Source organism: Telmatherina bonti, assembly GCF_933228915.1.
Source record: "Telmatherina bonti genome assembly, chromosome: 6".
In the NCBI taxonomy this organism is placed as follows: domain Eukaryota; kingdom Metazoa; phylum Chordata; class Actinopteri; order Atheriniformes; family Telmatherinidae; genus Telmatherina; species Telmatherina bonti.
The window spans coordinates 20,265,564-20,293,146 of NC_136624.1; the positions used below are offsets into that span (position 1 = coordinate 20,265,564).

General features: G+C 37.2%; 1 protein-coding gene across 1 annotated transcript in view; it reads left to right on the top strand.

The window, feature by feature from the left end:
* The window catches only part of igsf21a (immunoglobin superfamily, member 21a), a gene marked incomplete at both ends in the record, with an annotated part of 171,435 nt that overhangs the window by 95,980 nt on the left and 47,872 nt on the right, over window positions 1–27,583 (top strand). The window contains 2 exons of the mRNA XM_079243027.1: window positions 2,555–2,676; window positions 13,211–13,329. Coding sequence (XP_079099153.1) covers window positions 2,555–2,676; window positions 13,211–13,329 — 241 coding nt within the window. The remainder of the gene's footprint in view (window positions 1–2,554; window positions 2,677–13,210; window positions 13,330–27,583) is intronic.

The following is a 27,583-nucleotide window of genomic DNA, read 5'->3' on the forward strand; positions in this document are numbered from 1 at the left end:
GTTCAGTTCTATTTCAGTCAAGAGAAATATATCAATACAATATCATTTTATATTTATATATATTATATATTTATATTCAGTCGTAGTTTAAAGTGAAAGTTATGGGATCTAATACAGCTTCCAATCACAGATGCCTCTATATAAAATTGAATGAGTAATGTTACTGCCATCATATGCCATATTGTTCTCATTTGCAGTATGCATTAAAAATCTCTGGTGCCTACAGGGTTAACAGCATCCACTATTAGACTTTTAACTACCTTCAGGCCATCACGGTAGTGAGAACTTAGAGATAAAGCTGTAACAAAAATCCATGCTGTTGACGTGCAACTCTCAGAGGAAATGGCTTTTTTAAAGGTTCATTGGATAATTGCCCAAGTGCTTTAATGTCTAAACATGTAACTGCCTGGCTCCTGGCTATAAAAAGATCTATGTTTTGCATTTTTTGGTGACTCGCATAAGGCTGCTGAAGCACACCAGCCACGACGACAAAGTACAGCACAATGAACATACTTGCGCCCCTGACTTCAAATGTGAAATCAAGACTTTTGCATGAGGACTAGTTGCTGTAGCGACTGTGCATATGTCAACAGATTCATGTTTATCTGCACCAACCTAATGATTATCTATGAAAAAGTACAACATAATAAATGCTGGTGTTCATTTCCAAGTGTTGCACTAAGTTTAGAACCTGATGCTCACAAAACAAGACTAAGAATGTATTTAAGTACAAACATTAATATTTACAAAGGATTGTTGCTGAAGGTGATCAGTGGCATCTGTGTGCATGGAACCATTGTTAGTATAGCATTATATCCTCTGTCAAAAAGTAAAATAAAAGATGCAAGGATGGAAACTTTAGGTTTTTTTTTTCTGTTTTTAGGCAATTTACTCTGGCATATTAATTGACACAAAACACTTGACTCTTGATTCTTAGAGTTTTCTAAATGCTTGTAGACGCCAAGAACATGCACAAAAATTGGACATGGAGCATGTTATTATGTATTCTGACACTGTCTTTCTATTTATTTAGTTATTTATTTACTTACTTACTTAATTTAAAGAAAAAAACATTTCACATTAAAACAGCTTTAAGATTTCCTGTGTGCTAGATGTAAGTGTTGACTTTATAACACAAATGTTTTTCTCTACTTTTTTCTATTTTGGAGTGTTTGTTAGTATAGAATGATCATAATCACTGTGCAAATACTATTGATCTGTAAAACTGAGAAAAATGCACCCACATACATTTGAATATAGCATTCTAATTTGACAGTTTTCTTTGTTTGTGTTTATGTTACTATCCACCTCATGCTGTAGCGATGTGCACATTTACAGCTTTGCGTTTACATATGTTCATAATGATTAACTAAAAACGACTATAGAAGTAAATTATAGAGGTAGTTTGAGTGTCTGCTTATAGCAGATTTCAAACTTAGCTTGGCGTTTACATGCTGATCTTTACCATGTTAGTTATTAATTATAACCACAATACACTAATTGTAAATTGTGTCAAATCGTTTATTATCCGAATAATCTGATCAATGTAAAATTAATTGAGTGAAATATTTTCAACAGATTTAACGTTCTTCAGGTTTAAAGTATAAAACTGACTTTTTCTCTTTTTTTGGGGGGGGGGGGGGGTTGTAGCACACGTAATTAATTTCTGTACAGCTGCTTTTGGATGTTTTGGTAATGTCAAGTCCCTGTGCAGTTGCACTTAACAAGCTAAGCCTAAGGCAACATGACTTCTCCTGAGGCAAGACGTTATGAATTCCCCCATTCAAGGGGAACAATCACTGGCACATATAAATGCAATTTGGCTTTGTGTCTTTCTGAGGCAATGTGTACGTTATACATTATGTGGAATAATCCTGATGTGCTCTGACATTGTTTACCTGGTGAAGGGGCTGAGTCTAAATGATAGCATCTTCCCTGGCAAATGGAAGAGAGGCCCATCAACAATTTTCCTCCTCAAAGCAGCAGTATTAGTGGCTCCATTAAAATCCTGTCAACCATTTTCCTTTATGGCTGTCGCTAGCTTCTGAAGAGAGCAGGAATCACAGTCATTCAAATGCTAAGTGACTTTAACACCGCTGTGAATATTAGAAAGGAAAGAACTACTCAATCATATACCGTGCCGAGAAAAAGAAAAAAAAAATAGAGATGAGACCAGTGTTTGAATATTCTATCCCATTACCTCTGTAGTATCTCGTCACCTGCCATTACAAAAAGCAGACTGCTTGACACACGAGGAACGCCGCACTGTGTCAGTCCTCATTAAGATTTAACCGTGTGAATGAACACAAACCTGCAGGCACCTGAGAGACTGTGTCTGTGATGTTATCATGTCAGCAGGTTTCAAATCCCTTGCTCTAGTCATTATTAGGACTGAGTTTATCATGAATCAATAAGGTAATTGCAGGCGGGAGGGCAAGCAACACTCCCGGCCATGGGATAACAGCCTGCAGTAGGTGGGGTAGAAAGAGAGCACCTGTCCCATCCGCCAATAAATCAATTCCCTTAACAATTCTTTCTTTTTTTTTCTCTATAGGTCACAGATGGAGGTACCATCAAGCAGAAAATCTTCACCTATGATGCAATGTTTAACACTAATTATTCTCATATGGAGGACTACCGCAGACGCGAAGACCTTGTGTACCAATCAACTGTTCGGTAAGCCTCAAATCTAAATTTAATTAAAAGTCAAGATTACTTCTCAATTAATTCTTCTTATGCTTGATTTGTTTTGCAGTCCTGGTTAATTGTCAAACATTAAACTTGCTGTTTATTCAAACATACAGCTGATGTTTGACTAATACACCAGGATGGAACTCGAGTCTATTGCTACAAAACGTCATTCGCAGCCATCTGCCGGTGGTCACACAAGGCCATACTGAAGTGACAGGGTGAGGGGGTCAGTGTATTATCGCATCCAGGCAGGAAACAGCGGAAAACTCTAATCAGTAACTCATCTCAGGATGAAGGATGCAGTGTTACTGAGCTAACATCTGGCCAGACTGTTGCTTATTTTAACCAGAGTGGTGCACACATCTCAGGTAGCACTGTCCATCACTACAACATCACCATGGTTATAATCATGTGTCACTCCCATTTCTGAAACCTATGTGATTATTCTACGCAGAATAACTACAGGTTACAAAGAGAACATGAAATGCTGATGAAGTAGTATGTAGAAATCATCTTGCAGTTGTTAGATAAACAAATATAGTGCATAGTCTGTATATATATATATATATATATATATATATATATATATATGTATAGCATTTTATTTTATTTATTGCATGTTTTGTATGATCTCCCTCTGTCCCTTTAATCTATATACCTATCTATCTAATCTATCTATCTATCTATCTTTTTTATATCTTAAATACATTTAGTGAAAGGAAAAACTTTCAACTGATACAGATTAGTCAGTGATTTGTTAACATGGATGAAGCTAAAAGAAACTGGGTATTAATTCATATTTTGCCTTTTTAGTTTTGAGAATTAAATGTTACCTTCTAATGTTCAGGTATTGACTGCAGTGCATGAAACACTGTGAATGGTGTCCAATTCAGCAGAAAGCCGGATTATAAATTCAGGAGTGTCTGAATCACAGTAATGAAATGGGCAGAGATGGACATAGCTAAATAATGAAAAAGGAATCAGAAGCAGCTCTACTAGCAGACAACTGGTGGTAAATTAGGGAAGGATCTCAAGGTAGAAACTCCTGTTGGTGAGAGAGAGGATCCCAGAGGAGTTATGTCTGGGAAGAACGGAGGAATTCTGTAATGGGCAGAATCAAGGATAGTGTGTGTGTGTGTGTGGACACGAGAGCAAAGACGGTTGTGTCTTGGTTAAATTCAACATTTTGCATCTATCTATCGATATTAAGGAGCAGCACGTTCAGTGCATCCTGGAGACTGCTTTCTTTTACCCCATGGCTTAGCAATATGGCTGGCAACCCATCTCCTCATTTCTTCCATGCTCTGTTTTGGCTCTGTTCCTACTGCAGATGTCGTGATCTGAATGCTCAGCAATACAAAGGAAGTGCTGGCCATGCATTGCACCTACAGTTCATCTTCATTCAAAGCTAGAAACTTCACACTTTGCATTCTTCTGTAATGATCCCCCTTTCATCATTCCTTTTCATCTCATATCATCACTATACAGATTCTTTTTTTTTCCTTTTCATAAATTCAGCTGATGTGCAAAGCTTCTTGAATTCTTTTCCCTCTTTTTTTTACTTTCTCTATTCAATTTTCATGTAGTGAGGTTACCCAGCTGAAGATGATTTATCTGGACAATCCTACTGCCCCTTTGGGACAGAAGGCATCATCGCTACCGAATGCTGTACACACAAACATGGAAACTTGAATGCACGCACAGACAGTAGACATGACACCCCCCCCATTGTAAAAAGAAAATAAAACTGATGGCCACCAAATAGATTTGCCCTAATAATAACAAAAAGAGAAAACAGATCAATTGTAGCTGGAAACCCGAAGGACCTGTGGCTACAAGCTCAAATTGGTGACTTTTTTTTTCTTGTTTTTTCAGAGGACAGCTAAATTTACCATAAAAGAGTGATGTGGGAAGGGCATGTGTGGGTTTAGTTTACCCTATGACAGAGACATTTTGAAATATGTGTGTTTAAGTGATAGTGTGTGGGCAGGATTGTATAAGGTGGCATAAGGGCCTGCTGATGTGAGTAGGTTTTCATCGTGCCTCTCAACTGCAATGAAACATGAGTTTTGTTTACCTGTCAAGATTTATTTTCATCCCTCTTGATTAAAACTGATCCTTGAGATGCTTACCAGGCCAAATATATTTTTAAATTGAAATAACTATTTGCTTAAACTGAACCAGTTTTGAAGGATTTAAATCCTGAGGAATTGCATACAGTTTATAAAAATTCAATTTATTTAATCTTCCAATCATTTAGACTCCAAGGCAGTCTTCTTTTAAGATGACACATGACTTTTTCTAGTTTGTTTCTTTGGTTTACGAAAAGAAATTATTTTAAAACGTATGGCAAATGAGTTTACATTTCATTTTGTTTTTTGTTTTTTTGTTTGTCTAAACTAAACTTGGTAATTCAAATATTTTCTTCAGCCTTAATGCCAAGTTTAGTGTTTACTGAGATTTGTGTTTAATTTTTTTGTAAATGCAAGTCTTCATACTGCCTTGTGATCAGAGCTGCCTTCCCCAACATGTGCATTACACACTGGCCGTAGGGCACAAAGTTCCAGTGGGGCACTAAATAAAATTGGACTGATGAAATATTATAACCTTTATCACAGCATATCTAAAGTTACAGATTTTACAGCCTTCTGAATCATGAAGAGTCTGGTGCTGGTTATAATTTATGACTAAAAAGACAAAGACGGATGGGCTGCAACAATATCAAAAACAAGTATATATATTGCTTATTAGTGCACTAACATCTGTAACATCAGCCATACTGACTCACTCCCTCCTCTTTCCACACACACAAATGGACAACAGAAGAAGAACCACCTCCCTTAACTTCCAGCCAGTCAGAGATTTTAAACGAAATGTGTCATTGTTTAATAAAATGATTGACTGAGATGTTCAATGACACTTCGTAAATGTCACTAGAACAGCAACAGAATATTTTCATCTTCGCTGAACTGACTTTGTGAACACAGTCGATCTTCATGGCAGTTTCATATAATATGGTAGTCTATTACAAGGTGATCTATGTTAACCCGTATAAACAGTACAAAAATACTAAATAAATTGAGTTGTTTTTTACTGATTATGGTTAACATAGACAATCAGAGCTCGTCCAACCTACCAATGATCTGTTCTGTCCAGCTTTGCCTCAAACTTAAGTTTGACAGACAAATATGCTCAGACATTTCACTGATCTTTGTTATCAGTTTATTATCATGGCTGTGGTAATCTTTTCATCTTACAGTCTTGGACTACATCTGGAACTGTGGTTTAGGAGCACCAAGAGAACATTAAACTATGCATTATTGTGGATAGTTATGTCCATTTCAGCAAGATATTCCTCTGAGGGCACATTCACATCAGCGTTTTTGATTCAAATTAGAGTCCGTTTGCTCGGAAAGTCCGCTTTGTTTGGGGAACTGTGAATGCGCCAAACAAATTCTGATTCAGCCCAAAGAAGCAGACTCGGTCCGCCTACCAACGCAGGTCTTGGCCCGTTTCAAGTGGACCAAATATAGGAAGCGGACTACAAAAAAAGTCCCTATCCTGCATTTGGCGTAGCATTGAATTGTGGGTAAATACATAGGGATTGCATTAAAAGTCCTCTGCCTTGTCTATTGTTCATACTGTTGCATTGTTGCAGTGAATTTTTGCATTATGCTTGCACAAGACAAAAAAAAAAATCCAAAACAGTTTTCTTCTTCACGCCGGTCTTGGCCTCTGTATTGCTAAATACTAGCACAGCGCCATCTTTGGTGGGAATGGGGGTATATTATTGTAAAGGTTTGGTACATTTGACCAAAGTACAGCATGAATGCAACCTCGGTTTGAATGGATACGCCCCCCTACAACTGAGCCGAGTCTCCAATCGGACCGAGTCTAGCGGACTATCCTGATGTTAATGCTCCCTAAATCTGGCCTTTAATTTGGCTCTGTTAGTGCATGGTACAAAAGTTCCTTACAAATTCAGTTTTTATTCTATCAAATAACAGTGGGAAACAGTAAAAAAAAATGGCAATACTGACTAAAGATGAAACCCTAAAATTCCAGACTGCATAAATACATATTGTAATAGCTATTAGGTGGGTGGCACAAAGCAGTTCGCAGTTGCGCTGTTTGAGATGAACAAAAGACTGAGCAAAGACCAAAGATATCAATTTCAAACTTATCTTACAACAGAAGATGGGTTTTGGAAGTATTTTCATGTCTCTGTGGGATAGAACTAACAAAATCAGAAAGTTTATATTGCCAGAGAAAAATTATATACTGATGTATTGTTTCTGTTCAGAACTGAAAAGCGTCAGTGTTTCTGCACTCGGTTCACTGTCAGAACAGAGGGGGGTTAAGCATGATAAATTCTGAACATTAAATGCAGTCCAGAAAATGAACACCAAAGAAGAAAGTAGAACAAGGAGAACAGCTGAAACAAGGCCACAGGAACGGTTTTGTTACATCTCGCTGTGAGGCTGGAGAAAAGTGTGGCAGTGAGTAAGTGGAACTAGAAAACAAACTTTCTGCAGTTACATTAAGACCTTTGTATATAATCAGAAATCGGTTGGATTAACAGATGTATAAATGAATGATTTTGTACTTTTATTATCACACGGGAGATTCAGAGCCATACAGAATCAGACATGAAGTTCCAAAGTTTTGAATATATATTCATATATAGCTAACTACAGAGAGTTACACAAATATTCCTCCCCCTAAAAGCAAAAGGAGAAAACTAATCTGTTATGTGGAAATGTTTAGTGTCCAGTGAAAGTTGCATTAATCCAAACCTTGTTTAGATATTTAAGGATCATCTCACCAGTGTTATGTTCATGTAGAAAATAGAAGTATTTGTGTATGACTGTAATGCATCTGTAAGTTTTAATGTGGTGATTAATAAGTAATGCATAACCTATTAAATGCTCAGTGATTGGGACTGCAGAGGTGCTGTAATCAGCAGAAAGTCTTCTTTGTGTGGTTTCTTTGTAGATCCTTCATTCAGTAATACCTCTATCCTACTCTTTTTTTTTTTTATTGCTGTTCACCGTGTATTTGTGTGCTTTTGGAATCCACGAATGCAATAATAGCAAACAACAGAATTATGGCTTTGTTGATAAGAACAACAAGATGAGCTACATCAGCACATACTGTAATAGAAGAAAGGGAACATAAACCCAATCACTCTTCCTTTGGTGCTCACATATTCAGAGCATTATCCTCGTCATTCTGCTTCACGCTCATTCCTTAAGGAAACATGGGTGATTACACACCTCACTTTGTAAAATTATCCACAAGGCAGTTTGTCTCTGCTTTTCATCGAGGGCAGAGTGACTCGCCATTGCCATTCCTGACCCATTCACCCAAAATGCTTCAGGCCAGAAAGAGTATCTGACAATGTGCTTTTTAATTTGATGCAGAGTTTGACTGGATGAGCTATCAGAAGCCTCTCTGTCAAGACTGCTCTTTTTCACTCTTCATCGAGACATTGGCATTTGTTTGCATTTGCAGGCAGGATGAGTTCTGGAAGAAGGCCTAAAAAACAGGAAAGAGCTCTCAGCTCCATCTCTTAGGGGAGGATCAATCTCTTTTTGCGTTGTGCTGTTTTTGCTGCACCTCCATGGGGGCCCATTACTATTGATCCTTGCTCTGTATGGCTGGGTTTCAGTGTACATATGAGGGGTTTTTAGTGTGTTTAATCTTGTGTGCTTGGAATTATCCATTTATGCAGTTTACTTTATAAAGCTTATCATAGTGTGTGCTGTTATAAATATATGTTCTCGAAGCTTTATAGGGAAAATATTTTTAATTGTTAGAGTTGTTTTCTCTTTCAAGCATCTGCCTTGTTGTGAAATTGTTAATATTAATGTTTTGGGTGATTGATATGATCCATAATTTCCCCAGAAATTAAAGGACAATGAATTTGAAATTGTCTTACAATAACTGAGCATTTAAAAATGTTTATGTTAATGAAAAGCACATTGACACTTTACAAAAAGGGACACAAAATTTGTTTAATTTCTAAAGAAATATCTCAATAACAAACTAGGAACTGATGGTTAGTTAACTAGCATTTCCTGGTGAACACACAGCCAAGCCTTACATAGGAACTACTGATTAGTTATAAGAGAAACAAAGAGGACTGAACCAGGAAGTAATGGGTAGTTACTCAGTCGCCAGGCTTATTAGGGATTAGTTGTTAGTCATTCTGACAACAAAGAGGAACAAGTAAGGAAACTAATGGATAGCTAAGTACAGCACACATACACTTGTTCTGGGTACATTGGAATTCATTAGCAGAGCACAGAGTTACAGATGACTACATCATAGTCAGTTAACACAGAAAATGACAGTGTGTAATCAGTAAAAAAAAAAAAAAAAAAAAAAAAAAAAAAGGAAAAAAAAAGCCTTACCACATACTGAATACTGAATAATTAATCATTTCCCACTGATTACCTTCTGTTTTTATGTACCTTAATGTAAAATATTAATTTCTGGTTTGTTCCACTTTGGTGTGGTTCATAACTATACATTTGCTCCTGATTCATTCCTGGTTGTCATCCTGATAACTGACCAGTATTCCCCTAAAAAGGCTTGGCTGCGTTTTTATCACCAAGTACTGGTTAACTAACCATCAGTTCTTACGGTATTTCCTAGTAACTAAGCAAATTTTGCGCCCCTATTGTAAAGTGTTGCCAAAAGCACAACAGAAACCTGAAAGGAAGTTACCACAGAGAGGAATAAAATGTGGAATAGACTATTTTGTGGTAAGTTATGAACTGGAAATGTATGAAATTGTTTGTGTAAATGCCCTTTAAACGGATATTTGCTGTAATGGCTTTTCATGCTTTAAAAATTGTGGAATAGTTGATGGGACTGGTAATTTACTGGGGAAATCACAGTTATTAAGCCAAAAAAAAAATAATCAAAAAGTTTTCACACTTAATTTCAAATTTAAGGATTAATCTATTCCAATGAAGATTTCAAAGGTTATCTGACGATTAAAAGTGAATAAATGATAGCAATATGGTGATGTGCAATACTGTCAGTGTCACATGTTCCATTTCTCTGAACAAATTCCCAATGGTCTGCCACCTCTGAAATGCTCGGCATCAAAGATTAGGCCAGATACTGAAATATTAATTCCTTCACTCTTAATATTTAACAGACGTCTCAATGTTAGGAGTACAACCTTTCCTCTTTTTGCTCTCATGCTTCTGATGGACTTGCTGTCAGACTGGAGAAGACTTCAGAAAGAGGCAGCAAAATGAAAATGTTGTGATTTTGGGTTTTGTGTTTACGCTTCACTTATCTTTTGGGTGTTCTACTGCACCTCAAATGATCTTGTTTCTGGGTTCCTTTCTTGATTCTTGGTTTGTTCTCTTCAGTCTTGATTTGAATCCATGGATGCCGCAGTCAGGATTGTGGATAACTGAACCACGGTTTTGTTTGTTAAAACAAAGCAATGGGCTACATCAGCATTTCCCAAGACAAAGCCAATTACCCCGCCCCCATCCGCCTGCACAGAGTCAGATTTACTGTGCTATTCTCATCATTTTTGCCTCGTTGTGGGGGGAAAAGAAAGAGAAGAAAGACTTTGCTTTTTATGCTTATCCCCGAAGGAAGTGCTGGAGGAGAAATCTCCTCTATATCTTAGAGGTACATCCTCTTCTTCATATATACTTAGCTTTTTCAAACATTTGCTCGAGATGGGAACATTCAGCAACTTCTTGCTCTCATATTAAAATTTCATGAGGTTTGATTTTAAATAAAAAAAAAATAGCTGAAAAACAAAGAAAACAATATAAATGATAGAAAAAAAAAAGTTCAGAAGGTGGAACCTGCATCTTTTACATACCTTGTATCTGCAGTATTCCACATGCAAACTCAGCATTCCGCTATCTTCAGATTTTTAACGCAAAACTGTAGTGGAAGTACCCAGCAGGATCATTTGTAGTTGGCTGGTTAACAGTCGGACCCGTTTTCTGGTCAAATAAATGATAAAAAAATGAAAAGGAGCCACCTAAACAAGCAGCTTCTAAATTAAACTCCTTCATCTGCAGATGTTACAGTAAGAACAAAATCAGGACTGGATGCCACCACTGGAAGCAATCTCCCCCCCTGCCTGTGTGGATGTGACCACACAATGATAACTTCAACTTTCCATGTTGTTTCAGTCTTTCCCTTGATGTAGAAATAAAAATTGATAAGAAAAACGATGACAAAAAGTTAAACGTGAGGGGGTGATGCGGACAAAGTGGTGCAGACAAACAAAGTGACGTCTGACTTGAGCAAGAAAGTACCTGAAATGCCAATTCAATATAAAGAAAGACTGAGTCGGCTAGCTAATTACTTTGGGATTTGACGTTGTCAGTGTGTTGCCAAACATGTAAAAATCACTAGTCACAGAATGTTATGCAAATGTCTTACGTCATATGTCCCCATTAAATGCTTTTGAAAGCTTCAGGCAGCTAATAACCCAGACCCCTGCTGAGACTGATGATGAACCCAAAATTAGTCATCAGGATTTTGCTGACGACAGGCTACCAATCTTAAAACAATGGCCTCAGTCAAACACTCAAGCAGATATCTACAAGAAATCAAATTGTTTGTGTTTTTTGAAAAACTTGGTAAAAGCCATTATTTTGAGAGGGTGACAATATTTTATTGCACTTTAGCAGATGACACATAGATGGATAAAATTACATTTCTGTGTGTAAAGTCTTCGGATTGCCACATTGTGATGTAAAAGACAGTGGAAAGACAGTTTAGAAAAATGCATCACGCTTGGCGGGGTTGAGACTGTTAAAATATTTTGAGTCGCTCCACAGACTTTTCTGCTTTTTAAAAGAGGGAGCTCCATTGCCTCACACAAATACTTGGACACACACACACATACAGTCACACACAAACACTGAGCTGAACTCATTAAAGCATGGCTGCAGTGAGAACCCTAACTCTGTTTCAGAAGAGGTCCCCGTCTGAAACACCTGGGTGGCAAGGACAATTGTTCCTGTTTTGTGGGAATAAATCACAGGAGCTTAAAGTGACTGGTGGTGTCTCACTTTGATTATCACTGCTGACATAGAAGCCAGACATGGAATACAGAGTGAGCTCCGTGCTGCTTTCAAAAATGGTCATCTACTGTCAGAGACTGAATAGATGTTGGTTGCTGTGCAGAAGTTTGAAGAAATCAAATGGGGAAATTATGGGGGGAAAGATGTGTAAAACCATTTTCTAAAATCACTTTTCATGTTTTTTTAGAAAGATATTTATATTTGTCATAAAGTAAACACAAGTGCCAGAGACAAAATTTGTTTTTATAAAAGTTTTGGGGGTTTTTTTGGTTTTTTTTTGTGACAAAAAAAAATCTAGATCAAACATGTAGTTCATGCATTCATTCGTTCATTCATTCATTATCCTAACTGCCTAATCCGATGAAGGGTTGCAGGGAAGCTGGAGCCTATCCCAGCAGTCTTTGGGCGAAAGGCAGGGTACACCCTGGACAGCTCACCAGTCCATCGCAGGGCACATATAGTTCAGGTTGTGTCTTTTTTTTTTTTTTAAATGAAAAAAAGAAAATATTAATATTTATTCAAAAATTTGATGGAATACAAATACATGAAGCCATTATGCTGTACATGTTTTTGATTTAATGTTCATAATGATAAAGCTAAAGACTTTATGACTTGATGTATGTCTACTCTGCATTAATGTAGAGCGCAGTAAATAATATGCATTTGCTTTTTGTGTTTTCCGTGAATCAGTCATGCTAATGAATGTTTTAGTACACAAGAATCAATCTTTAATGAGTGTAATTTGCTGGAGTATTGCACTAAAGCTGTTAGTTTACCTGAAAATCTTTCATAAATTTTCAGTTTAAATTATGCAAACCATTTAAAAAAAGTTGACCAAAACCATTTTGTAAATACTGTCACTTAGAATCAGGAGATAAAATGTCAACATGATTAACAGACCCAGTTAACTGGTCCTTTCACTCAGTAGTTTGTATATAAATAACATATAAAAACACTACAGTGGGTCTGTATTTGTGGCTTTAGCTGCCTTAACTGTTTTATGTATGATTATTGCAAAAAAGAAAAAAAAAAGTTTTAAAGTTGCTTTGTGTAACATGTAAGGCAGTTACTTGATAGAAATGTTCTGCAATGTATGTGTTTCTGCCGTCCCTGTGCTCGGGAGTTTATCTCACTGGAAAGGGAACGTGCAGCGGGGAGTGTTTATCATGTTGCCGTATGCAACATTTCATAGATATCACTTCCTGCAAAATAAGACACCCCTTGTTCAATGTCATGTCAAGAAACACAGGAGTGTTAAAATGACCAAATGGAACAAAATAAGCTTGATATAATGTACTATCATAAAGTATCCATCTTTGTTTCTTTTTAATCTCATTTTAATTTGGATGTTTTTGGATGTTTTATCAGTTTAAGCAAACACTCAAACACACAGATGAATGCTTGGGATCATGTTAACAGGTTCCTTTTGTGTTTTACAGGCTCCCAGAAGTGCGGATCTCAGACAACGGCCCTTATGAATGCCACGTAGGCATATACGACCGCGCAACGAGGGAGAAGGTTGTCCTGGCTTCTGGGAATATTTTTCTTACGGTTATGTGTGAGTACTATCACTGTATATAAGCCAAGGAAACATATTTTTAATGGCCTCTTGCTGAGAGCACTCAGTGTATATTTAAAAAGATTAATAATTAAAATAACGGTGCATGCACTGCGTGGAGAGGTACTGTTCACAGTCAGCAGGTTGGGGAGTGTGGCTAGGATTGAAAACCTGTTAGCTGTGAAAGCCTGCAGGCAGAAGAAAAATCTCTTGATCACTCAAAATATGTGAGGTTTCAAGTTTTATATGAGATGTTGGAGGGACAAACCTAGCACAAATGCTGGTCTCCAGCAAAATAGAATAAATTGTTTGGGGAAAAAAATATTAACAACTGTGAAATAAAAGTCCAGTTTTACTGGAACACACACATATTTGTCCTTTTGTCTACAGAAACATTACAGTTCATGGTTATAAATTGTGAACTGACTAGGTATCCTGTGACAGATAGCCAGAATCAAGACGCATGAATCTAAAACATAGGTAAGTCATAACTATTGTGGTGTTTTCTGTTACCATAATACGACACACTTTGTGGTGCAGAGTAGACGAGGACAACACCAGGTTGAGTACTGCGTGTCCCTTTTTACTGCAGCAGGTTCACGGCAAAAACAAATGGACCAAAACGATCACACTCAATATGCTTCCGCCTAAGAGCGGGCACTATTTTATAGAAGTGTGCGGCACTATATACTGCAACTATTAACCTAATTTTAACAAATTTGTAGTTTGTACCATTTAATCATTATGTTTGAAGCCAAACCCTAACTATATGGGGGGCATACACATCCAAGAGGTCGTCAGAGTAAAACAAAGGCTGTTGTATTAATGCATTCACTCCCTGCCCACGGTAATTTCATGAAGATGGAAATGATCACATAAGAACATCGGAGATGTAAAAACAGATGAAAAAACAGAAACTTAAGCGTTATCAGTGTATTTGTGCACTGTGTTAGTTGTGAAGTTGTGAATTTGCTGCAGCATTGCACTCAACACAATACTGACAAAGACACCCACTACGTAATGGCCCGCCTCCCCGCAGTACCTGGTAAAAAAAAAAATAAATCACCGCTGATCTTAAAGTGATTGTCTGTAGTATGGCTTTACAACTCACTTAGCAAAGATATTTTATCATTTTAATGACATTTTATTGTTTTGTAATTTCCCTCTGGGATCATATCATAAGACAATGTAATTACACAGCTACAAAACTGAGCAAACGTCCTATTTTTGTTGTTTACACTTTGTTGTTGACATATAGGAATAGAAGTTGACCTATTTCTATTAAGTATATGCTGTATGATTCACATATATTTTCCAAAAATGATGCATTTTTTTATTGATACAAAGTAGCTGTATGTTTTAAAGCATGGAAATCATGTCATTCTTGTTGTTTACATCGTTGCACAGATGTGTTGAGCAGAGAGGGAAAATGTAAAAAGTTCTGATTTGAAGTTTGGAAATGAATAAAAGTACTTAAGACATAATCGGGACATTGAGTGAAAACTGAACATTTTAACTAAGAATTATTTTATAAAAAGAAGAAAAAAGGCAGACATATATAATGTATTTAGTTTCAGCAAAATATTGGGATTTTTTTTTTGGTTTATCAGATTCAGGCCTACTGTGTTGCATTAAAGCCAAGAACAATTAATCCATAAATAGCCGATCTCTTTGTAAACACCAGCGTGCCACAAATTTTATGTTATCCGGTAGAAAACACAACAGTATGTTATGATGCACCATATGCAAAAAGTGCAAGAAACATGAATGATGAAAACAACAATGCCACCTCCTTCTCCTAAAGGAGACTATACAGAGGTAAGAGGTTATCTAGAATGAAAGTTTTTTTTCCTCATGACAAAATAAATTAGAAAGGAGGGGCTTAGAACTAAAAATAAAACTCACTCAGCAGATAGTGGCTTTAGAAACTGACTGCAAAATATATTAAAACTGTACTGAACTGTGTATAACTTTATTACATTGGTACAGAATAAGATGAGCGTACTAATATTATTTACTGTGAACTTCATTCTTCACTATGAGCCAATGTAGCAACTGCATGCATCCTGTCCTGAGATCATGTTGACAAGACTAGTTATTACCAGATTTACTATTAGCCTACACAATAATAATAATAATAATAATAATAATAATAATAATAATAATAATAATAATAATTGATGCCATCCTGTGTAAATCTTGGTTCCCTCTGAATGAAAGGAATCTCTGTTTATTACATAAGCAGTCATGTCGTCACAACTGCCTTTGGTGAAACTCACCCCTCTCTGAGCCAAGCAAGCTGGCCTGGTTGACAAACACAAACATTCATCACTGCAATCTTTGGACAACTAGCTTGTGATTCCCATGGCAACAGGAAATCAATTATAGATTTGTGCAAAGTTTAATAATATTTTTTTTTTTTCCCTGGAGAATCTAGCTGGTTTTCTTAATAAGTTTCTTTTTGTGACATTCATGAACAAACATACAAACAATCAAGCATCAATCAATAGTGGGCTGATTAAGAAGCACTGCAGCTTTCTTCTGCTTTTGTCACAATCTGTATGACATCAACAATTAATTCATTTTTTTTTTTCTGTTTTTCTGTCCAGGTCCTTAAAATTACAAAAACCTGATAAGATTTTAGTGGGGATTGTGAATTACAATATATACCTGTTGTTTCCTTTGACCATGAACAGACTTAATACCTGAGGATGGGTTTGTTTGAGAGTACACATTGAGACCATATTATAGTTTATAAGGCAGATTTCTTTCTACTCTAGGAACAAGAAGTCAGTGTTGGCGGAGGTACAAACTATTTTGGTGCACTCTGCATTTCTATGATCCACATTTGAGGACAAATATACTTTCTGTGTATCCGTTTATCTGTCCTATTGGTTTGCTGTTGGTTACTCTGCTTTATATCACTTACTTCCAACGTATTTTCTTCTATCTTGTAATTGCCATTATCATTATTTAGCTGGCTTCTTATTTTATTTGGTCAATATGGGAGGTTTCATGCCTCTTGTCTAACGTTTAATTCTTGCTGGGGGCGGCTGTAGCTCAGGAGGAAGAGCAGTTGTCCTTCAACTGGTAAGTTGGGGGATCGATTCCAGGCTTCCCCTGAAATGCCTAGGGCAAGACACTGAACCCCAAACTGAGTGAGTGTATGGGTGAATGTGACAAGTAGTGTAAAGCGCTTTGAGTGGTCTGTATGACTAGAAAAGCGCTATAGAAGTACAAGTCCATTTGCTGCAATCAATGAATCCAAGTCTCACAAATGGCAGCTGCTTCTCTTGCATGATGTATCAATTTCAACCTGAGAAAAAAGAGAAAAAAGCTGATGTCCATGTAGTCTTGTGACTAATTAACAAAAGTTCAATTTAGTGGAACACTGGACGGATACCACCTCATTGTCAGATTTTATGACCTAGAAAATGTATGTTTTTTTTTTCTGTATCTTTTACATTTTTTCCCCCAGCATGATCTTGACCCTCCATTCTGTATTTTTTTTCAACCAATTCTATGCATTTCTTTTAGCATTTCCCAAGTATTACTGATAGTAAATTTACTCGCTTAATAGTTTTTTTGTTTTTTTTTCAGTGCTGGGTGGGAACAAGGGAATGATGTGGTCCTGGGATTTATTGGAGCACCCTAACTCAGCTGGGTCTTAAATCCCCACTCGACTAAAAGGGAAGAAGAATGGCCTCTGGCATTGTGAGCTAATTGTCATCTAAACTGAAACAGAATTATTCATAACCTATTAGTATGTCAAGTTCAGTGGGAAGTAAAGAAAAAGTAAAGAGGACAGAGCAAGAAAATAAGAGGAAAAACTTAATTAACAGGAAGCAGTACAAGGAGAATAGTTTAATTTTTTAAAGGGCTTCATAAATTAGAATTATCATTTTAATTAATCCTCTGCCAAGAAATTCAATCATCCAGTTTTACAAAACCCTGAACTCTTAGCACCTCAGCTGCTGTCCTTCACTCCGTGGAGTTTAAAGTTTCAAGGGTTCTCATATTTTTATTGAACAATATCAGCATATGTTTGCTTTATTAAGCCTGATGATTTCAGGTATTAGTCACCTAAATGACTTTTTAGTCAACTAAAACAGCACCAAGTGATCATTTAAATGAATTATTGTTGTAATAACTCATATCTGGAAATTGAATAAAAGTGTAACCATTTTACCATTTAAAAGCAAACAATTATGCCACATTCTTGATTATTTTTTGTATTTTTTAACGCACATTATGTGCCTCCTGTTAGTATGGTGTTACATGCAGAAATGCATGTTTAGCAAGAAATTCAGTTCAATTTTGAGCATTTTTTTCCCACTGTAAGAAACAAAGAATCCTAACTAATAAAAGTTAATTCTGTGCACATAGCACACACATTTGTGTATTTTCTTATCTGTGCAGACTCACGCGCACACACATGCACACATTCACAATGCAGCATCTGTGCTCAGTACTGTCAACACGGCGTTATTAAGCATTATTAATGTGCCGCTATTCCAACCAATCACAAGCCTCGAATAGGGTCATCCTTTATTGGCTGCTTTGCAACGTCCCGACTTCCCTGTAAAAGGTGATATCTTGTGCCAAAGGCGGTAGATGAAGTCAGTCTCCCTGTGTGTCAGCGTAGAGTGAACGGCACTGTGCCAGCTAACACGATGGGAAATCACTGAGACGTCCTTCTATAGCAAAGATAAGTTCATGTTTTATAAAATGATATTTAAAAGATATAAAACTAACCAAACATGTAGCAAGATAACCAACTTCTCTTGACTTGAGCTACCAGAAATGGCAGACGATACCACCTTTTACAATGTAGTCAGGACGCTGTGAAGCGTTACAGTGGAAACATATTGTAATCAAAGTTTAACCGATGTACTTGCTAAACGTACTTTTCTGCACTCGGAATGGCTCGCTAAATTATGAAGCATAATAACACCATATTATAGCTGCGCCAAACATTTATTTCCTGGTAATTTATGAACACCCATAAATTTGTCTTTAATTATATGTTGTGTTAACTGACGTTTAATCCCGAACGTTAACTATGCAGTTCTGTGCCTGTCGGTGTGATCGCTGAATGATAACTTATGGTTGAGGCACAATGCTGTTTTCAAAATTCAAAGTTGAGATTTGAAGTAAAGCTTTGGGATGAGAAGTTCATTGAAGGAAAATGCTGAAATAGGCTGATGGAGAGAATCATCCGATTATTGAATTTACTGTCAAAACCTGCTTCCTTCAGCCTGCAACAAGCTGTAATCATCAGTGTGAAAAGACGTTAAATTGTATTGTTTTTTGGCTATTTGACTCTTTGTTGGTTGACCCCGTTGTTTCGAAAGGTCAGCCGAGTTACATCCAGAGAAAAAACTTGCAGTTCTTTGAAGTCTGACTGAGAAATTTTAAGGAGATTTCCAGAGAGCGTTAGATGGCATTTTAACCTCCAGTCTAGTCATAGTTCTCATTTTTTCCTGAGTATTGCTGGCTAAATTTACATTATTTTCAACCCAAGCTCAGTTCTTTTACAAAGTAACTGCTTCATCACATAAACAACTGTAAATTTGTACGAATCACAACCACAGTCTGTAAATCATGACAGAGACCCCTTTTTTTTTTCTTTTTTTTTAAATCTTTTAACTCATACAGTGTATTTTTTAAGTTACTGGTAAACATCTAAAACCATTTGGAATCATAATTGTCATCAAACTATTTTGCATTTCACAAATTTAAAGATTCATATACATGTATGTGATTGGTGGGTAGAAGCCGAATTTGGAATAGTTAGCTTCAGAAATTTGTTCAATATAATACAATTATCTTGTGGCTTTACTGAATACATTTAGACCTTTAAACAGTCGCAAAAACAGATATTTCAGTCTGTAAACAATGACAAATCTGTCCCTATAAAGCAGAGGTCATAATTTCACTTGTTGCTGGGGGAAAATAAATCAATACCTCTTTCCCAATGGTCAAGATGTGGTCATTATTTGTTATCACACAAAGTGATTCCTATATGACATTCCAAAGATTAAGAGAAAGGTTATTTACCCCCTTCAGAACAGAGCCTGACCTTGGGAAGCCAGTAAGCTTGATGCGCTTACTGTCTAAGGGACGCAAGTCGGCTGTGTTTTTGTCTGACTTAGATGACCGTTTGGTTGTGACTTCTCCGCTTGATGAAAAGCACCTTAATAGCCTGTTTAGCTGTTTAAACATCTTGTCACGTAATTTCAGAAATCCTTTCGTCTAACCTTTCATAAAGCTCCAGGATGTAATTTAAAGGATACCCTTCGTGAAGTGGCAGAGCTGTTATTTATAACCTTAAGAAACAGAGGCGGGCACTAAGATGTATAGAGACTTAATTACTGTCTCATCCCATATAACTGGGATTTGCTTCAATAATGAACGCACAGCCTTAATTAAGCATTATGTACATTTAGGTGCCTATTTAGAAAAAGATGGGATTAGTGGAGTAAAAGCGAAACCCTGAAACAATAGACCCTAAAAACAGCAACTTTGAGCGAAGGATTAAGAATTTAGAGAGTGTGTACGAATGTGTGCATATTAGATAGTGTGTCTATGTGCTGAAGGAGTTGCTGTTTGTTGGATTGTTAGCGAATAACTGTTTCCTCTGGACTTTTTAGAGAATTAAAAAAAAGAAAGAAAAGTAATCTTGATCAAAACTGGCTCATGGAATGACTCAAGCTCCCGGAGAGAATGTCAGTTCCATCCAGCTCACCAGCTGTACCCAGACATACTTGCTTTATGTCCTCTCATTGCAGACTTGTGGTTTCCACGGGGGATTGTTTGTCCCTTTATTACTCAGTAATTTACCCTATGTTTCACCTCCCTGCTTATTTCATTTTATGGCCAGTGCAACACGAAGCGCTCCATAGATGTGATACAAAAAGAGTCACATGGACATAAATGGAAGGATATGTTTTGTTGTTTGACAGGATAATGTATCAACTGCTATCCATGTCCAATTAGGCTTAATCACGTTTGTGTCTTGTTCATAATAAATCGAAGCATTTCCTTTGAGAAATCCTTCCCACCCCTCACCATCCTCTTCACTGTCTCAGAATAGCTCCAAATGAAAATCAATTATTTTGTCTTTGGCTCACTGAGGGAAAAAAAAGTAGTAATAATAATAATTCACAAAAACAGATGAATTATTAAATGTCTGCACCTTGCGCTGATAACAGGCAAGAACAAAGAACCCAGGGGCTTCCTCAAGGATACCCAACACTGACCTGATAGCAAGTGCATTAGCTACTGTACGCATTAGAGTAATTCTGATTTTGTTTTTTCTTGATAACCTTTCATTCTGTTAGCTCGTCAGAAAAATGTTTGTGTTTTTTACTTTCCTTCTTGTTACTTTTTCTTCATACCCGTTAAAAGCATGCGATCATTCATTAATATAGCGGCAGAATTTGTCATTATCATTGGTCAAAGGGTGAGCTCCACTGCCACCATTTTACTTCTAATTAGCCTCAACTGGGCCGTGTCATGAACCTAAAATCAGATCTGGAGTCATACTGTATCTAATTAAAGGTTGCTTTAACAACAAGTCTTTTTTACCCTCTAGCCCCTCATTCAGTTGACATTCACCACCATCCGGGTGGCTGACGCATGTCAGAGTTACAGCCTGGTGAATGAGCTGAGAATTTCACACAGCTAACAAAATAGCACGCTGTGATACTGTTGGCTTACATTTTGTCCAGTGAATCCATCAAAAAGGAAACATATCTGTGATCATGAAAACTAGTCATTGTATTTGTTTTGGTGAGCTACTTAATGGGCACATTAAAAGGTGAATTTTCCATTTTTATGTATGTCCAGTGTAGCACATGCTGTTTCCACCTGTACCATCTCATTTTTAGTGTTTTTTGCAATGAAAAATTGCCATTTTGTACAATGTAGCATTAAATGATGTTGATTAAATCGCATAAGGCTGAACTTTGCCTGCCTGTCATGCATATATATCATCTCTGAATGCCCTTCCCCTGATGCATATTCGCAGTCAAGACAGAGCAGTGGTGGAGGACAGCATGCCACCATTATATAATGTAAATTACAGCACAGGCTGCTACCTCCTTATGCCAATCGGTTGCTTAAAATAATGGTGAGGGCAAGGTCAAGGCTGCGGAACCTCAAAGTTGTGGAGTTGTCAATTAAACGGAGAATAAACTTTCAGCATGTCAGCATTTTCTTTTCAAAGCGCAACACTCAAACATAGAAGAATACATCTTCAAATGCTTCCAAGAGTCTTTAAACCATCGCTTTAGAATAACCCTGTGATGTCTTTCATGATGCAGCCCTTTCTTGTTTTCTTGTGTGGCGTTCCTGCATCGATGTGTTTGTCTGATACTGAGCACGGTGCCTCCCCATTGTCTCCTTGTGGTTGTGTGAATGCTGTGAAGTGTGAGCTTCATTCCCTTCACTCCTCCTCACTAAGGATGTCTTCATCACTCGCTGTGCTCTGCTCCTCACCAAGGTCCCTCCTTTTGAGCGTGGATGACAGAGGAGGCGACAGAGGAGAAACAGCTTTGCTTCCCTGGAGACAAGCCACTGATTGTACTAAAGGATGAGAAAACCTCTTTGTTTCTCTACCTTTTACCTCAATATCACCTTGCTTGATAACTCTCCTCTCCTCAGCCTGTGAAATAGTTTGTGCTTTTGCCAGGTTTTCATGAACAAGTTTGACTAAAGTTATTTGTGCTATCCTATATCTAGCCTACAAATAAAACAAAAAATAAAGATTGTGCAAATATAGGTTTAGGTCATTTTGTTTTAGAAACCAACCCATAGTAGTTTAATGAAAAAGGTCAACTACTGTAAAAAAAACAAAAACAAAATTATGCTAAGAGACCAAATTGCTCCCTGGTCCATTAAATCTCTCCAAGCTTGTAAAGTCCGTATATATAATTTAGCTTAATGTTAGCTTTCCACAACTGATGAAACTTTTTTGTAGTAAAATTGGTTAACAATGGTGTAGCTGGTCTTTTGCTTCCCTCTCATGGTAATTATTTTTTTGTAGGCAAATGAATTTTACTTTTGTGTTTCTTATCTAATAATTCCGACGACATAAAGGGCTTTTGCACCGAATTTAAAATATTTTTGCCCATATTCACTACTCTCCTAAGTCTGCATTGATGCAGAAAGGAACAAAAAAAATATCTCTTCTAGTTGTCTCCTGTAGACACTGCGTACTTAAACAAAAACACGTTAGAATTTGCTTTCATGCATTTATGCATTCATCCATTCATTCATTTTCCGAACCGCTTATTCCATTCAGGGTCGCGGGGAAGCTGGAGCCTATCCCAGCTGGCTTTGGGCGACAGGCAGGGTACACCCTGGACAGCTTGCCAGTCCATCGCAGGGCCACACACAGAGAGACGAACAACCACACTCACGCTCACACCTAGGGGCAATTTAGAGTGACCAATTAACCTATCATGCATGTCTTTGGATGGTGGGAGGAAGCTGGAGTACCCGGAGAGAACCCACGCATACACGGGGAGAACATGCAAACTCCACACAGAAAGGCCACTGACCAAACCAGCCAAGAATCGAACCAGCGACCTTCTTGCTGTGAGGCCACAGTGCTAACCACTGCGCTACTGTGCAGCCCCATTCTATTTACAATGTGACTTAAAAGCCCTAAAAGATAATACATGTGTGAGTAGTGCATTTTGTGTGGAAACTAATGTAAATGTTAAAAATCCCCATTTTTTCTGTCAAAATAAACAGACCTTAGATTTAAATGTCACCAGTTTGATGTTATATGTTACAACTTTTCTCTCACTAAACACTCATACTATTAATGACAAGCTTTTTAAAATGTGTTATTTTAAATAAAATCCACTTTCTGGTGGATGACGTCTGTCAATTCCATTTACTTGAGCTGATTTGTGTGTGGTGCTCAAACCTTCACTTTGGTCTTAGCTGTTTGAGATTGACATTCATCTGTGCTGCCGCACAAAGGACTTTGAGACAAGCAATAAATTTATGAGGACAGAAGAAATGCAGGTTTAGGAGCCCCTGAAAGCAGCCTCTGGGTATGGATCGAATTGATTTTTTTTCTCAGTGTACCCATTTTTTGAAACTTGAATAGGAATCAAACCAAGGGGAGCAAAGGAGAAAATTGAAAGTGGAAACTCATATTATATCAGGACGCCCGTAATGTCCCATAGAAATATATCATATCAGGGGTAAAGTAGCCTAGATTAATTGTGAAAATGCCTATTTTTCAGTCTGAAATTCTCCTAGTCAGATTGATAAGTCAGTTATAACATCTCTGGAGGAACACAAGTTATTTTTAGATATTTACCAGAGGCCAAAGCTGCAGAAAACAAATAAACATCATATTTAATGGTGCATTACTGCTTTCTGAAATTATGTTGGAAGTCCATGATTTACAGTAAAAGAAATAACATTAAAGCAAGAGTTTCTTTTGCAATGCTGGAATTAAACTTGTTCAATAAATCAGCACGCAGAATGGCAGAAACTAACTGGAGCAGGAGAATCGGTATGTGAAAGCAAAATGATGTGTAACTTGGCCTGAAAGCCTCGTTTAAAGATTGAAAAATAGGACACATAGGGTGTTAGCCCTGATAGTAATGTGAAAATAAACAAGTAAATAGATAAATAAAAAAGATGTAAAATTTTAATCATTTTCCTTATAATCTAAACTGCCTTGTCAACACACAGTCTAAAGTTTTTCCAGTTGTATGCAGCATTTCCAAAGAGTCAACCAAAATAAACTGAGTCCAGTATTCTACAACAGAACAACACCGAATGAAATATTAAACGCTGACATTCTGAATACACTGAAATCCTGAGCACCGTGGAACAGGGAGTGCCACTGAATACGATGTTGAAATGAATTTCCTTCTGAGTTAGTTTGTAACTTAGATACAGAGAAGCAGAAAGCAACAAAGACTATTGAGATACAGGGAGAAAAGTAAAGTATATTTCCAGTCTAGTTTATAACTGTCATGCTTTCAGTTCAGTGTGAACCGGTTACAGCTTTCCTGGTACGACCAGGTATGACAGCTGCACTTTCAGAACCATGCAGGTTCTTCCAAATGAAACCTTCATGCAGGACTTTTATTTTCAAATAGACCTTGTTTCATTCTTTTGGTATTATTGACTTAATTCTGAATTTGCAAAGGCATTCTAAAACTATCCTAATGAAGTGTTTTACATATTCAGATATAATTATTAGACATTGGTAAATATAGATGTGAAAGCCAATGCTTATGAATTGTTGCAGTTTTCAAACATCAAATGCCTGCTTGATGAATGAGTTTTATTTTAAGCATTAATCACTAATTGGCAAACTAAGGTTATTTTTTACCTCCGTTTTTCTTATTATTTCAGTAGAAATAATTGCACCATTGGGAGTTTTATAGCAAACAGCAGACCTGATCAGGTAACAGCTACTCACCAGAATATTCCACATGGGGATGAGCTACCTGTTCCCACGTGGAACATATATGTAGTTTATTGATTAGAGTTCCATTTTCCAAACTCTAAGTTACAGCGAGGGAAAGATGTTTTCATCATGTCGTTGTATTGCATTACTTTGACCTTGTCGACTGAACTGCAACACAATTGGAGTCCATGGACGTCAAGTATCAACAAAATAAATGTAGAGTGTTGATGTTTTCCAAAAGAAAACTGCTGATGAATGTGTGTGTTTGCTGAATCTCCTTCATACAAATACAAAGAACTCAGTTTAAATCAGCCTCTGGTATGATGACTTTCCCGTCTGAAAAACAGTAGAATTTCTTTTAGTAGCTACTGAAGCGCACTTTCTGAGGGTACTGTGAGTTTAGTGGCGTGTCTGTTTATATGATCTCAGAATGACTTGATGGTGTTCAGGGCTCTTCAGAGGCCATACCAAATGCTGTAGGACTCCTTGTCTTCCATTTTCATCACTAAAGAAAATTCCTTGTGACTATGAAAGTTTTTTGGGGGGTTAGCGTGATGCATAATGATTCCGCAACTGATCAAACTCCCTCTTGATGGACGTGCATGATGCATAAGGATCTTGCACGTCTACAACCTTTTTCATAGTGCAGAGATAATGCCATATGCTCAGTACACTTTCTTCAAATTGCAAGGCAGTTTTCTTACGACTGGCATTCTCATAGCGGATTCTCTCAAAAGAGCACTACTCATGACAGTCACACACCACACAATACATCATAATTTCCTCCTTTATTCATTATGCAGATAGTGTGGATTGCCACAAAAAAAAAAGAACATACTGTGCAAAGAATGAACAAAACAGACTTTGTCAGCATCAAATGACATCAGTAGAATGGATGAGAGGGGGATAAACTTTTTAAAGAAATTATATTTTGTATAGTTTTTGTGCATGCGCACATATACACAGACAACACAAAAGAGCCATCACCATGGCGAAGCTTCGTGTTCATAGAAAACCAAGATCACAAAAGCTCAGGTGGCCGATGGAGCTGACACAACACCTGCCAGTTTTTACCCCGTATTTGGCAGCTGAGTCAAGTTCATTTCAAGCCCTGTTGGCATAACATTTGCACTGGCATCAGTGGTAATAGGCAGGTGTTGCTATGGGGGAACATAAAGATCTGGACTGTTGTTCTAAAAAAAGGAAATCCCATCACTGCTGATAATTCAAGGTTAATACATTAAAAAAAAAAAAAACTAAAACAGAATTTTAAACAGAAGTTCAATATTTATCAAATATGCAGATTATCTCAAATAACAGCATTTTGCTGTGTCAAAGAAGATGTTATGTACTGTACACTTACCAGCAGTCATTGATGGAGTACACAAAGGTTAAGCTTTTACTTGTCTCTATTGACAGGAGATCTGAGGACTCTGTCACAGTGTTCTGTCATCAAACCAGTGAGAGTCAAGGCACGCCCTGCGTTGTTTAAAGGATGAGATACAAGGATATTGAAAATCCATGCTAAGATTTCTGGATCATAAGCCTCAAGAACAGGAAGTGCTGGAAGTGCTTTTGTTTTAGTTGAACTCTTGACTTGTGTTTGGATATGTCTAGCCTTAAGTAATACATTAATTCTAATTAATGGTGTTTGACACTTTTGAGAAACTCAGTCACAACACACACTTGCAGCCAACCTTAAAGCCCTTACTAAAACAACCAGTATGACTCCTCTGGAGCTTTTTACACTTCTTCATGAAGCACACTATTGTAGCAGGCACGCATTTCGTTGTTGTGACTTGATATAACCGAATGTTCACTTCACTGCATCCTTTTGTCTACAGATTTATTTTATGTCTCGTTTTAATGTCATCGCTCTTGGTTTTGTTGAGTTCCGGTTGGCTATCTTTTCATTTCTTGGGTGGATGTTTGGATTAAATCCTCATGTTTCCTTTTGTCGTGGATTTCAGACACTCCGCTTTTGTTCAGTTTCTTTTTCTATCAACTTTGATTCTCTTATTTTTGGGGAGCCTTATTTCTTGTGAATGTTGTTCAGCTTGTCTCTGTTTTCTTGTCTGCTCACTTTTGTTTTTTTATCCACTGTTTCCAGCCATTATTCCTCTGTTGGATTTGTCCTGTTTAGTCAGTCACAATATTGAACCAGCACTTATTTCTCACAAACACCCACTCACCTTTTTCCCCCACCCCAGTGTTTGTTTTGCTTTCAGTCAGATCATCATCTGTGACACTCAGCCTCTGTTTAGTCTGTATTCAGCCTCATGTTAGTTTACTTTTTGGATTCCAGCAGCATCTTTGGGTTTGCTTAAATGAATTTCTTGTTCTGACACCAGCCTGCTTCTTGCTAGTTGGTTCTACATTTAGAGCTTCCTCTCCGCTGTGGACTGTGTCAGTTTAATGCTTTTATTCCAACATTCCTAATTACTGCTTCATGCATTTGCTGCCATTTCCACAATATGCATGAGGGATAAGGTAAAAGGCAAGATTGTAGATTAAGAGCAGTGTTCAGGAAATGCTGAAGCATCACATTTCAGTTCTACAAAATTGGATAATCTAAAGATGTGGGATGTTGTATATGTTCATGTAAAGACTGATCTTGTCTTGAGAGTACTACAGTACACATATGTTATGAGCCTTTGGGCTTTTTTCACAGCCCTGCTTGCCCTGAAACCAAATCAAGTATGACTGACATATGTTCACCAAACACTTATGGCAGTGTTGCTGTGGTCTTTTTCTGCATATTACTATACAGAACCGGAAGTCACCCAGAGCAGTACTTTTACAAAA